Below are 14,919 nucleotides of genomic sequence, written 5' to 3'. Positions count from 1 at the left end.
TTGTGTGTATATGATTTTATATAAAAGTCTAGTTTTTTACCACTGAGACTTCAAGAGAATGAAAAGAAACAACCGTAAAATAATTATATAAAAATAATTTTTTTATGTCAGGGTCTGCACATTTTACACAGAGAAATTAAAGCTTCTAACAACTTAAATATGAAATGTGGGTTTGCTTTTTTCCATTCAGCCTACCTAGTCTTCGCCCAATGTTGGATGTTAATTATTTGCCACTGACAGACATGAGGATAGCACGGACATTTTGCTTTACCAATGAAGGCCAGGCATTATACCTCGTCTCACCTACTGAAATTCAGCGGTTAACATACAGCCAAGAGATGTGTGATAATCTACAGGTAAGTCAGGCACATTTATGAATAAACATTGACATGGTTGTAAAAAGAGAACGAGAGAGATATCTAAAAGCTAAAATATTATTGGGCCAGGCAATAAATATGCCTTCCCTAGAATATGTTTTGAATATATGTTCATCACTGTGACCCTGTCAAGTTTAGTGTGGGTCTAGGTATACCCAGAAAAAAATAAGAAAAAAAGGGGAAGTGAGAGGGAGAAAGTGAAGATCATACATATTAATGGTTGATTTTTTTGTTTGTTCATTTTATTCTTTGTGGGGTTTTTTTTTGCCTATGGAGAATCCTCTGTAAGATTATAAACTCACTCCCTTCAAGTTGGGGAATATGCATGTACACACAAAAATTTTGCATACAATTCAGGGAGCTCATGGACTCTTTTTTTGAAGAAATCTTAACTTTGATTAAGAGCCATACAAAATAAATACATTTCTTGTGGGCTACAGTTGGGCATTTGTCTTTTATCATAGCAGGAAGCAGAGCCTTGAAAGAGAATAAATATAAATGCCATCTAACCTTGGATAAGTAGTTACAAAATTTTAAAAGAGCATCTTAGAGATTTAATTGGTTCAACCCTCTTATTTTACAAACAAGAAAACTAAAACCCACCCATTTTAATACAGAGGTTGAGAGTATAAGCTCTGAACTATTTCAGTTGTATTTTGCCCACTTGTATAACTTTGGGCATTTTACTTAACTCACCTGTATGCTCTGTCTTGGAGCACTGTTGTGAGAATTAAGTAAAAACACTGAGCACAGTGCCTGGAACATAGTATATTTTAAAAATAAACAATAATGTTCTTATTGTTATTCAACAAATAATTATTGAGCTGTTACCATATGCCTGGTACTTGGCTAGGATGTAGGAATACAGTGATAAAACAAGATATGAGTCCCTTACCCACTAGTGTGGAGGGAACTAAGTAAACAGACAACCACAGCACTCTGTGGAAGAGACTGCCTATATGTGGCTGTGCCAATACTGGAGAGACCTGGAAGAGGGGCTTCTGGGTTGATGGGACAGCAGAGAGGGCTAGTTAGAAAAGGGTTGTTAAGGGGTTAGTAGGAGTTGTCAATAGGAGTGGATGGCTGGGAATGGAAAAGGAAATGATATTCCTGGCAGAGTAGCGGCGTGCAAAACCCCGGGGGTTCAGGAAACTGCCAACAAAGTGCAGAGTTAGTGAAAATGATGGAGGGATAGTGCTGGAGAATTATCCCAGAGCAGGTCTTGGAATGACTTGTAAGAGTCTAAGGAATCTGGCATTTATCCCAAGGGCAACAGGAAGTCATTAAAAAGGTTTAACAGATTTGTTTATGAAAACTAATATTCTGGTTACATATGGTTACATCTGGTTACATATGGTTGAAGAACGAGGGAAAATAATTAGGAGGTTGTTGTAGTTGTTTTAATAATTAAGGCCAAAAATAACAGTGTCTTAAAATAAGGCAACCAGCAGTGAGAATGGAGGAAAGTCAGCAGATTCAATAGCTATGAGGTGCAATCAGTTGGATTGGAGGGTTATTAGCTATAGCAGCGAGGGGAAGGAAGGGATTACTAATGATTCCCGGGTTCCTGGCTAAGTAGCTGATGCTGCCATTTTCAAAGAGAAGGGATCCAGGAGGAAGAAGAGCGCAGGTCTGGTGAGTAGAGGTGAGAGGAAGAGGATGAAGAAAGTGAGGCTGCACATTCATAGACAAACTGATATTAGGTCACAGATCTCCTGACTTTTGGTTGAAGTTCCTTCCTCCATACCAATGGTTCTCAAATTGTGGTCTGCTTCAGAAGGACCTGGAGAGCACATTAAAAATATAGATAACCAGAGCACATCTATGTAGATTCTGATTCAGTACGTGTGGAATAAAGCTCAAACATCTGTATTTCTAACAAGGTATTTTCCAGTCATCCTAAAACACATCAAATATTGAAAAAAATTGTATGGAGCTGCCTATTTTAACTCATTTGTCTTGAACCATTTCCTAGTTTTGTACTTCATATAAAAATAAATCCAAACGTCTTCCAAATATTTCCAAAGGCTTCCCTCTTCATAGAGTTGTCCATGCTTGATTCAGGAAAGGGGGTTAGGACAGGAAAGAGGCTATGGTAATTGAAAAATGATCCTAAATCCAGATTGGGAGTCATCGATCAGGTGGAAATTAATCCCAAGGTAAATATATTAGCTTCTTATGTTTTCTAACTGTAAATGGGAGAAAAGAAGAAGGTAGAAAAATGAAAAATTTCAAATGTCAGTTACTAGAGAAGGAAAGGAAAAAGAGGTAGAGAAAGAAATGCCAGAAACAAAACTGGGAGCAAAGCAAAAATCACCAGGAAAATACATGGAAAGCAGACTATCTTTTCATTCTGTGCTTTAACATACTACAGTGTTATCTTTTTTCTATCACTTTATTTTTAGTTACTCTAATGCTTTTTTGTTTGAATTTGATACAGGACATGCTAGGAGATTTGTTTACTCCCATAGAGACACCAGAAGCTCAAAACAGAGGCTTTCTCAAGGGACTGTTTGGTGGAAGTGGACAAACATTTGACAGAGAAGAGCTCTGTGAGTAAACTGATTATGAAACTGTACTCAAATTCTAGGCTAGGTTTTTTTGCTTCTATACCATGAAAACTTTTTTTTTTTACCAAACATGAATAAAATCGGTTACTTCATATTGGGAAATAGTTTAACTAAAACAGTATGTGCTATTCATGCAAATAATAAATAAGCTAATAAATACATGATTTGCAAGTAGATCATACCTGCAAGGCAGGGTGAAGATATTCAGTTACTAAATTTTGGAAAAAATGTTTGTGAATCTTCCTGCCTTTAACCACTGCTGAGAAACAGATTCTTTATTCAGAACACAAGGTTTTCAATGCTACAGAATAAATTACTTTAAAATTCTTCCAGTGAAACTCTGATGAATAATCAAAAAGGAGTAGAAAGATACTAGGGAACATTTTCAGAAAGAATGTATTTTCCAGAATATTTCAGCCCTATTTGGTCTTGCAGATCAAAACTTTTCTGTTGAACTTTTAACCAAGTAAAAGGTCTAGGTGCCTCCATATGATAGAATACTATTCAGCCATAAAAACAAATGAAGTTTGACACATGCTACAATAGGGATAAAACTTGAAGACATCATGCTAAATTCTTAAAGAAGGAGAAAAGGCCACATATTGTATGATTCCATTTATGTGAAATGTCCAGAATAAACAAATCCATAGACAAAGAAAGTAGATTAATGGTTGCCAAGCACTGGGGCATGGAGGGAGGGAGAGTGACTGCTAATGGGCACAGAGTTTCTTTTTGGAGTAATGAAAATGTTTTAAAATTAGATAGTGGTGATACCACACTAAAACCACTGGATTGTACATTTTACGTATATAAAGTATGTGAATTATATCTCAATAAGGCTCTTATTTTTTAAAAAATACATTTTGATATCATTCCTAATGTCACATCCTTGAGAATGCTCACTAAATTTCTACCAAGATAGATGTCTTTCAATAAGAACTTACCAAAAATTCATTAAAATTAAACTGAACCTTGTAAATGATAGGGAAATTTTTATTCTTTTATGAAGTAACAAAATTTCAACACATGTATACTAATGTCCATCATGCATACCCTGTTCTCTAGTATTTACTTCCCCTCACCCATATCTTAAAACAGTAACAACAACTGAGGCCTACAAAGGATGACAGCAAGATGAAGAGGGATGGTAGGAATGAAGACGGGCAAAAATTTAAACAAATAAACAGACCTAAGATTGGAATAGACCCTGATATGGGTTAAATATGAGATCACATATATTGTGAGAATCCTCATTCAGCAGTGTCAAGAAATGCAATGACGCCATATTGCATGGAACCCACACGCATACACACACAGATAGGCAGTAACAATATGGTTACCTCACAGTCTCAGACTCTTTCATAGACATTTTTTGTGGGTAAAACCTAGCATCTCCAAATACACATCTATGATAGGACCAAATATGTCTCTCTGTCAATGAGAATTATGACAGTAGCATTTAAGGTAAGTACTTTGGTGATAAACTTGATTCTAATTATTTGAATTACTGACAATATGTCTTAAATTGCTATGGCTTGAATCCCCAGTTGGGGAAGCTTCAGCGGGAAGAGCATCTCGCAGCCTTGCACAGCACATTCCCGGACCAGGTGGTATAGAAGGGATGAAAGGTGCTGCCGGAGGGGTGATGGGAGAGCTGACGCGCGCTCGGATCGCCCTTGATGAGAGAGGACAGAGGCTAGGAGAGCTGGAGGAGAAAACCGCAGGCATGATGACCAGCGCGGAAGCATTTTCCAAACACGCACATGAGGTAAACTGCTTAATACAGGCATCTTCATACAGTAATAGCTTGAAACACTGGGGCCCTGCACAAGAAAGCCCACAGATGCCACTGTAAGTAATCCTGTGTGAGAGCCAGGGTAGTAACCTGGATCTCGTTATAAGTATCGTATTTCCCTCAGCATTTGGGAGAAAAACGTTTTTAAATACTATATTAATACTTCTTTAGCTTAGGAGATAATTTAAAAGAAAATGATTCATTGGTTCTCATACATTGGGTCTAGATTGTGCATCTGCTACTAAAAACGTGCTTAGGTACATTACACGCTCCTTCCCCCCACCCAAAAAAGGGGCGAGGGGCACTCGAAGCTCAAATCCACACACTACTTTTTGCTTCAATCATTAAAAATCAGCTGAGTCTTTACAGCTTGATTATTTTTAAAAAATCTTTTCATATATGCTTTATTTTAAAAAGTAAATGAAGTTTTATAAATTTTGAGATTTTGATATGCATGATTAGCTCAATATGAGCTTGCTTTGATTAGTACTTTTAAAGATTTTAAAAAACATTTTATGTGACTATTTTTTCTTTGCAGTTAATGCTGAAATATAAGGATAAGAAATGGTACCAATTCTAAACTTCTAAAGAAGCTGTGACTGCTTTGAGAAACCATTATTCAGGGAAACCTAATTTATTCCCAGCATCACTATTCAACTTGCTGGAAGCCAGTTTCTTCTACAAAATGTTCCATTACAGTCCATCTGAAGTTATCATAAGGGGAATTTATTAGAGACACTGTACAACCCAAAGGCTGGAACCCTGGTTAAAACCCCAAGACATGGCTGAATCTGCCTTTTCCCAACGTGGAATGGAGCTATCATCTTGGCATGTCATTTGCTAAGGATTTACATTTAGGAACTACGGGGAGTCCTTCCGATTTGAAAAAATCCTGTATAAACAAAAGCATTAATGCACTTAATGAAAAAAAATCTTTGCATGATAAATTAACATCTTAAGAGGAAAAGAAAAAAAGCATGTTGTGACAGAAGAAAAAAAGATTTATGGCAAACTATTTTTATAAATTGGGCCACACCTGACAATTTAAAAAATCTGCATTAGAAGATATCAGTGTATTTCAAGTACATTTGCTATACCCAACTGAAAAAGAAAAGAAAACCAGAGTTTTCTTCTCATCTATAGCTTTCCTTATACTAGGACATCATTGAATTCTTATGGCAAGAGTCTGATTAATGTTTGTCTCTCCATAATAATTTACATCATCACGGTTTCCAGTCATAATTGAGTATTGCCAGGATAGTCAGTCATTCCTAACACAGTTATTTCCATTTGTCACCTTCAGAACAAGTGGCTATTTTTAGTCATCAACCGTGCAGGATTGGGTCACCTCAAAGCATTTTTTTAGACTGGCTTGTGCTCTGCAGGGGAGTTGATGGTAAGTTTAGGAAAACTAGACTACAGGAACAGTGCAGTTAGCTTTGAGAATTGATTTCACACACTCTGGTTTCAGTTTCTAAAGGGATATATTTTTAAAGCTCCATTTGTATCTTTGTCTGCCAATTACACAGTATATTACTGTTCAAGCCCAGTGGTGTCTTCAATCCAAAGGTGCTCTTGCAGCCTGACACTCACAGACCAAACTGGTCATTCTCTTTAGTATGATTCAGTAAAACCTCAGTTAATGTTTTGGGAAAGGGATTCTGATTTATTGCATTTCTGATTAACAAGGGCTTTCATCAATAAATACTTTTTGGTTCAATACTTATTATTGAAAATCTTTATAAAATGTGGTATTTTTGCTACCTTGGCTTTAAGTCACCATTATGGACAACCGAAATAGAGAGTTTAATGATACAAAATAAATAATTTTGTCACTCATTAGACTAAATGATAAAAGCCACAAATTATGTCAGTAGGTACCAAACACCTATTCCTTATTAAAAACTCTTTTAAAAGTGAAATAAGGAATACCCTTAGTATGATAAAAAGTTATCTGTCATAACAGCAAATGCTAAAGGCAAAAAAAAAAAAAAAAAAAAGACACCTGATATCATTATCTGACATGATTCTGGAAGTTAAAAAAAATCATAGAAAATGAATATATGCAGGTTCTAGGACCCATCCTGCAATATGTTATTCCTTCAAAAAGAATCTTTAAAAAAAAATTAATGGGCTTGGCTTAATGAATTTTGATTATTCCAGGTCTTTCTAGATTTGCATTTGTGTTTCCTAAGAAGTCACCATTTTTCCTGAAGTCCAGGCTATTTTAGGAGCCCAAAATAGTATTTGTTTGTTTTTTTAGCTTTTTTAATTCTTAGCGTATTTTTTTTTTTTTGAAGTGGCACTTCCTTTAAATGTTCTCAGTCATTTTGAGAAAAGCAAAGATGGTAGAATCAGAAAATGTATACCAGGAAAGCATTTCTCAGAGTCCTTGAATTCTCTTAATTTCTCAAAAAAGCTTCTTCGTGAATTTCACCACTCCTGAGAACAGCCTTAGAGTAACAGAACTTGACTTAGAAATACAAACATCATATATAAAATTATACAGTAAAAGTATTAAGGAAACCTGATTATCAGAATTTAGAAAACATTGGTAGCCAAACTATAGTACACTACTTGTACCTCAGTTTTAAGAACCCAGTTTTCTGATTTTCTGAACTAATACTTTATCATTTCTATAATTTAAAGAAAAACTGAAAGAGCAAAATATTTTTTTTAAGAACAATTAAATTCAGTCCATAGTGGCATCAAATTCAATGACTATCTCTGAAGCCCTCCATAAGATTTAACTTGTCGTACATCAGGGTTTCTCAACAGTTCACCATTAATAGAAAATTCTTTGCTGCAGGGGACTGCCCTTTACACTGCACGACGTTTAGCAACATCTCTGGCCTCTATCTCCTAGATGCCAGTAGCAAGCCCAGAAGAAAACCAAAAATGTCTCCAGCCATTGCCAAAATTGCTCCCAGCTGAGAGCCACTGTTCTACATTATTTAAAGACAGATTAAATGTGAATATGTAATATACGTCCTGCATAAAATTAAGTATCATAAGTGCACAGTACCTTAAGAAGATAAATTATTATACCCAAAATTACACATGTGGTTCATATGCAATTAAATGATATTTTGGAGAAAGCTTATACAAATCAGTGAAAAATAACAATTACAGAATATTTTAAAGCATACAGAGAAAACACCAAAAAGAACATAGCATTTCACAGAAGTGCTTAAAACTCTGCCTCTAATGAATAAATCAAACGTTTAGAATTAGCACATCAATTGGAAGTGAATAGGTGCTTCTGAAATGCTTTAAAAGAATAAATTATTTTAAGTAGTTTAAATATTGTTTCTACAACCCTTTCTTAAAATGTAAGGGTAACTTCATCTCCCAAACTCCTGATTAGTGGAATACAAATTAATGAGGTTTTACTGTATCAGAATTATTTTTATAATTCAAAGAGACAGCAATAAGAATCTGATGTGGATGTGATTTTTCTCTTTGAACATTTCTGTTCTGTTGCACTGACCTTAGCATGCACGTGTGTGCACATGCACACACACCATCACAACCACCACCACTATCTTATCATCATCTTTGGAAAATGAGTACTGTTGATCCATGTAATTCTTTACATCTCTCTTCTCTACTATTTAAACGTCTTGCCTCTATCTTGGAACATAAGAAAAATACTCCTAGTAACTTGGACAATGATAGAGAAAATGACTCTGAGCCTGTCTCATCAAAATTACATTATATCTACTATGGTGGCATCAGAAGATAAGGCCTGCAAACCACAGTCTCCAAGTTGACCTTATCTCCCTATGACTCCCTCAGGAGATAGCCCTTCTTAATGTCCCAGGAGAAAATGGGTCTTTGTGCTCTATTCACCAATGAGAAGCTAGAAGTATTTGTTTCCCTGGTTCTAATAATGTGAGCAATAATCCCTACCATGAAATCATCCATTAACCTTGGTGTTTGGAGGGAAGGATGACTGATTTATCATTTATTTTAATCCCCTACAAAAGCAGTACTACTAACTTTGCTTCCTACACTTGAGACTCAGACTTAGTACCCCAATCACCATCATGGTCATCATCTAACTTTGGAAGAATAGTGACAGAACTGAGAGAGATGTTTTCTGATAATTTAGTCATAAAGATAATTTTTCAAATCTTTTATATAACCTTGGAGTGATTCTCAAGTTAATAAATCAGAATCCAGTTTTCTATTCCTTAAAGATGTTGAGGGATTATAAAAGGAAAAAGTTTACTGTTGGGGTCCCTTTTTATGTGACCTATGTGTCCAATTTTAAATGTACCATCTGTTATCTGCATTAAGGGATCTCCAGGGCTTTTAGAAAGAAAAAAAAGAGAGAAAGAGAGATTATGCCCAAGGTTGGTTGAAGAAGATAAAGATGAACTCTTTTAAATACTTGATTATAAAATGTTTGGCAGAAGGGAAAAATGAAAAAGGTCTAGAAAAGTGAGCTAAAAATCCTCTCCTTGGTTTAGGATCACTAGGACAACCCAGGAGAATATCTGTGATTATAGTCTGGCCCTATGGAAAGACATAATAACTTGACCACTTTCTTTGAGAGGGCAATGCCAAAAGGACTCAGACATTTCTATCAGGCTTTGCTCTTTGCATCAGGAGAAAAGTGGTAGCCTTCACAACTTCCTCACCTTTGTCTTCTGCAACACCAACCTTGTTATGGACTACATACTATTTCATACACACACTGCTCCAGGTGCCAGAGATATTCACCAGTAAGTCATATATTCTGGATGGCACCATTCCAGGGAGAATGGTTGTTGTGTAGCAAGTTTAGTGGACATATTTGCATATAACATAGCCCTAAAGGGACAAAATGCAGAAGATAAGGCCTGACTTTGGAAAGTAAGAGGAAGTGCCAATTTGGTGCAAGAGGATTGGGGTGGGGAGGGAAATGGGAGCCAAAGTTAAGTGGAAGAGGTTTCGATGAGAAACCAGAGGCACAGATGGCGGCTTTTATTTATACATTTATGTAGGGAACTGATTCTCAACCTTGGCTGTACATGAGAATCACCTAAGGAGCTTTGAAAATGCCAATTATATCAAAATCTCTTGGAGTGGGACCAAACATTGTTATTTTTTGAAAGCCCCCAGCGTGGTTCCAGTGTCAGCCAAGGCTGACAAACATAGCTTTTAAGCTGATTAAGGAAGACATATTTGTCTACCTCGGCTGGTATCCAAGCCCCACTTCTGAGGAGTCATGGAAGGCAAGATGCAAGAGATGCAGTGTCGTCTGGATTGAGAATTATCATGTTGCAATGCAAAACAAATGTTCTGTGCACATTTCTGACCAGGCAGTGCCCCATTGACTTTTAATAATTCCGTTTTTGTGATTTTCTCCCATGTGACTTGGCCATTATTCCAATTCAAACATCCAGGTTTTGATTGTCTTATACATGGGACATCACAAGACACCAGAAGAAATATAAGAAATTCAACAGCATGTAAAGCTAAGTGGAAAACTAATTCTTAATAGTTGGATAATGGAAATTAAAACAATCATTTATTAAATCAGGCCCTAATTTATTATTCATTCTTCATTTGGAGGAGACATGGGTACTAGGTACCTGTTCTGCTATAGTATATTTTATTGGACTTGATCTTAGCAAGGAGGAGGAACAGCAGTTCCTTTTTGATTGTTGTCTTAGCTCCCAGGGCCACTTGGATTGATTTTCTTAGTTATTGGACATGTGTTTAAAGGCTGAAGGGTGTTTATAACTCACTATCTGGCCTCCAGTGCCCTGAGAGACTGTTTTCACCTTCAAAAAGGGAGACTCTGCCTATCCAAGGCAATAATCCTCAATGAGAAAATGTGAGAGCTCTCTCCTCTCTAACTGCTCCCCTCTGATATTGGCCCGTGCTTCTCAACTGCAAAGCCAGAAAATAAACTAGGTGGTGGTCATGGACAAGTGTACACAGAATCAAAATCTCTAATAACCTGTAATTTTTAGTACTTAATTATGTGATGTTTTATTCTAGGAAATAAGAAACAGATGACATCATTGATGTATCTTTCTTTCATCTTCAGAATTTTTGCATCTTTTCAGAAAATGACAAATTACTATTTTTCTGTTGCACTCAGCAATTGTGACTATACTTAAAATTCTTGTAGTCTGTAGAGATATCAATAAAATTGTATATGTTTGTACATAGATGCTCTTATGTTATGATGTCATGCACTACTAAACATTTTTGCCAAGATTAAATACGGACAGAGGGAAGACTTTCATCTGCGACACTTTGAACCATGGTTTTACAAAGTATACTTGCTTTAAAAAGGTAGAGAGGTGGTGGGGGAGCGCTGTACAGCACATTTATGTGAACTAAAAAACAGAAAGAAAAGACTAAACACAAGTTCTCCAAACGCACAGATTTTGCTAGAATTATTCATCCAAAAGGATAGAATAGCACCCCAAGCATCCCCAAATTGCAAACTGGGGAGTTGTGTAACTTTTTTATGGAAGATTTTACAGACAATTTTTGAGGATGTTGGTTGATTAGACCTTTGGTGAATTACAAGTAAAACTAAGTTTGGTGAGGGTGCAGAATAAAAATCTAAGGCTGAGTAAGATGTACTTACAAACTCAATATTCATACGTTACTTCTTGACTTCTTTAAATCTCAGGCTTTAATCCCATTCAGGCAAAACCATAAACTATTGTGGGTTTATACCTTCCTAGTGGTTATGATGAACATTCATTAACCCCACAACCTCCAAAAGTCCCCCAGAAAGACATTGCTGTCCTGCTCTCCTGGCTTTCATCCGCACAGTTAATTCCTCTTCAGGCACTTTCTTTATATTTACCTATACTGTGGCCTTAGCCAATTAAGCTTATTCTTCCAAATGCTATCTAATTATCTCAAGAAAATTTTCCCATCACCACAACTTTCCTCCTAGTTTTGGTTCCATATAAAAAAAGAAAAAACCAACCAACCAACCTGAGGCTAAGAAATGTTTTTCAATAAAAAGTGCAAATGTAAAAACAGACCCTTTAAAATCCAAATGTTCAGTCTTCCCTTCAGAATTTTCTCAAAAGGATCTTCACCTTCTTTGAATGACAATCACTCGGGCCTCTCATATCCGCATTCAGACTGAAATGACTTCCTTCCTTCCTTCTCCTCACCCCTTCCTTCCTCCTTTTCTGTTTTTCCATTCATTCAGTCCAAAAGTTGAGCAACCTAAGCAAGTTGTGGATGACGACCCCATGCAAGGAGGGCATAGTAGTAGGGTGCGTGTGACAGCCCAGAGGACAGAGCTGGAGTGAGGTGGCTGGCCTGTCGTCAGCGCTCAGGCAGTCAGTGATGCTGGCCTGTGAGAGGCAGTCACCGGAGCAGGGCAGAAGGCAGCCCAGCAAGTCAGGAGATTAGGGACCAAGCAATTAAGTAAATACTTGAGGATACAGGATCCAGGATTTTTACTGATGGATAGGTACAAATAAAAGGGAATGTGAGAATAAATCCTGTAATACTGGATTAGAATTGGAACTGTCAGTGTGAGTTTTATTTATATGCATACATACATACACACATATCCATGATGTAAATGTTGTTCATATCTCCTAATTCTGACCACTGAGAGGACTGGGAACACCACCCCAGGAACATAAAGCACACTTAGTGCTTGGGTTTTGACTGTCAAGAAATAGCTGATTTCAGGGCTGGAATATATTTTTATTCCAGAAAATAAAATATTCAAAAAAGGATGGAGATGTGTCAAAAGGACACAGAAGCTAGCTTGAAAGGGCCCACACAGGTCAAATCAGGAATAATTTGAGTATCAGAAGTAATAATAGTAATTGAATAAAATAGCTACCCATGAGTCCACACTGATGTTAATTAATTAGGAGAAGGGAAAGCTCACCCTTACAATAGAATGTCCACCAATAAATGTGGATAGAATTTTTTAATTACTCTTTGTCAGTCACCGTAGAAATTAGGCTCAATAAACCAATGAATGCTAGGACTCGTGAGTTAAAATGGAATGAAAGAACAGGATACTTACATAGTCCCAAAGCATCTTCACAAAAACTACTTGTTAATCAAAAAGAAAAAATATAATTTTAAACTACAGAAACCTGGTAGACACTCTTTTAAACAAGTCATCTAAGTTACCACCACCAATAAGGGAACAAATCAACATCATGTGCCATCTGACAGCATGTAATGAGAAGACAGCATCACCTCTGTAATAATTCTGCCAAAAATACACAACCCAGGTCTAACCATGCGGAAATATTGGACAAAATTAAATTGACAGACATTCTATAAAATGACTGCCCTGTATTTAAAATGACCAAACTCATGGAAGTCAAGGAAAGATGGATGTTCCAGATTTAAGGAGACCAGAGAGTCATGACAACTGCGTATAACACGTGATCTTGGATCGGACCCTTTTGCTATAAAAAATATAATTGCAGCAATTCACAAAACTCACTTGAGTGGGATTCTTGGTACTATTCTCGAAACTTTTATTTAGGTTTGAAATTACTTCAAAATAAAAATATAAAAATAAAACTATTTCCATTTTGTCAAATTACTTGCATTTTAATGCCATTGTCTTCTACCTTTCATAACAAATGGACAACTGCTTTATGGGTTTAGAGTAGTTTTTCAAGATGGTTTGGGAAGCCAACCATTATTTAAAATTTTTCTTTTAAAAATGTGTTTTAATTAAACAAATAATACATGAGTGTACATTTATAATCACACCAAATAATAAAGATAAAAGAAAGCGAAAGTTTCCTTCGGTGACCTCTTACCCTTTTCTATTCCTAGTTACTAGTTTGTTGTTTCCTTCCATTTTTCTATGCTGCAACATGCTTACTCATGTACCTATTATGTCTTAGACACCTTTCTACCATCAGTATTTATAAATATCACTCAGTCTTTTTAACTTACTTATATTATTCCATGGTGTCCATAACACATAATTTCTTACCATTCCTCTACTAGTAAACATTTGGATATTTTCCAATCCCTCGATATTACAAGTAAGACCACAATAAACATTGTTGCACATGCATTTTGCATATCTGCAAGCAGTTCTCCAGGGAAGATAATGTGGAATTAAGTCAAAGGGCATGCTAATTCAAACCTCTTAAATAGCTGTGGCCAATTGCGCTATTCTTTACCAGTATACAAGAATTATTGTTTCCCTACGTCTTCACCTATTCTCAACATTAATCTTATTTTTTTTCACAATCTAAAAGGTGAAAATGGTATCTCACTGTTTTTTTGGAATTTCCCTGATTAGTGAAATTGAATACCTTTGTGGACACCCTACAGAAGATTGGACGCCCTACCCAACATTTGGTTTAGATGTTGAAACTGATCCACCACACATATCCTAAGAGTGTATGAAAAGTAAAGCTTTCTGGGGAGCTCCGTAGCTCCCAAACTGGTCAAAAATAGCTTTGAACATAAGAAGTAGGAAGATCGGTAGGAAAAGAAAGGGAAGAAGAAGGGGGGTGGGGAACAGAAGGGGGAATGAACCATGAGAGACTATGGACTCTGGGAAACAAACTGAGGGCTTCAGAGGGGAGGGGTGGTAGGGGAATGGGATAGGCCGGTGATGGGTAAGGAAGGCACGTATCACAGGATGCGCTGGGTGTTATACGCAAGTAATGAATCATGGAACGTCACATCGAAAACCAGGGATGTACTGTATGGTGACTAACATAATATAATAAAAAATTATTATAAAAAAATAGCTTTGAAAAGACAGGCTGGGGGTTTTTATGTGGTTAGAGGGTGAGGCCAGGATTTGCAGGAAGGAGTTCACACAATAAAGAAGGGAGTACCCAGTCTTGCTTCTCAGCTTACCCAGATGTGGGGCAGAAGGCAAGAGAGGGTGAGACTTAAAACTTGTCAGCAAACAGCAAAAAATGGAGTCATACTCTTTATTATAGGTCACTTTTCTATTATTCATTTTTATTATAACCCTGGAAATTAATGTAGCCTATTTATTTTCTATAACTGATTTTTCCTTGAGTCTTCCTAAAGGCCATTCAGATAATCTCTCCCTTTTCCTTTTAGCAAGACGGGCTTCCTGCTTTAGAGGAAGGCTCATGTGACCTCATGGCAAGGAAAGTGGGGTAATGGTTCTTGTGCTTCCCTGTGAGTCCTTCATCATTCATTCTATAATAGTGGCTGGTCTGGTCTA

At 36.6% G+C, this 14,919-nt stretch overlaps 1 protein-coding gene across 1 annotated transcript in view; it reads left to right on the top strand.

Moving 5' to 3' along the window:
* Positions 1 to 5,993, top strand: part of STXBP5L (syntaxin binding protein 5L) — a 429,230-nt gene extending 423,237 nt beyond the window's left edge. The window contains exons 27-30 of the mRNA XM_087861601.1: positions 191 to 356; positions 2,818 to 2,929; positions 4,495 to 4,715; positions 5,281 to 5,993. Coding sequence (XP_087717727.1) covers positions 191 to 356; positions 2,818 to 2,929; positions 4,495 to 4,715; positions 5,281 to 5,322 — 541 coding nt within the window. The 3' untranslated portion in view covers positions 5,323 to 5,993. The remainder of the gene's footprint in view (positions 1 to 190; positions 357 to 2,817; positions 2,930 to 4,494; positions 4,716 to 5,280) is intronic.
* The last annotated feature ends 8,926 nt before the right edge of the window (positions 5,994 to 14,919 follow it).

The sequence above is a fragment of the Ursus americanus genome, chromosome 4 (genome assembly GCF_024610735.1).
Source record: "Ursus americanus isolate L20-20 chromosome 4, mUrsAme1.1.p, whole genome shotgun sequence".
Lineage (NCBI taxonomy): Eukaryota > Metazoa > Chordata > Mammalia > Carnivora > Ursidae > Ursus > Ursus americanus.
The sequence above is the reverse complement of the archived record's forward strand: the minus strand, read 5'-3'. Positions and strand labels throughout refer to the sequence as shown.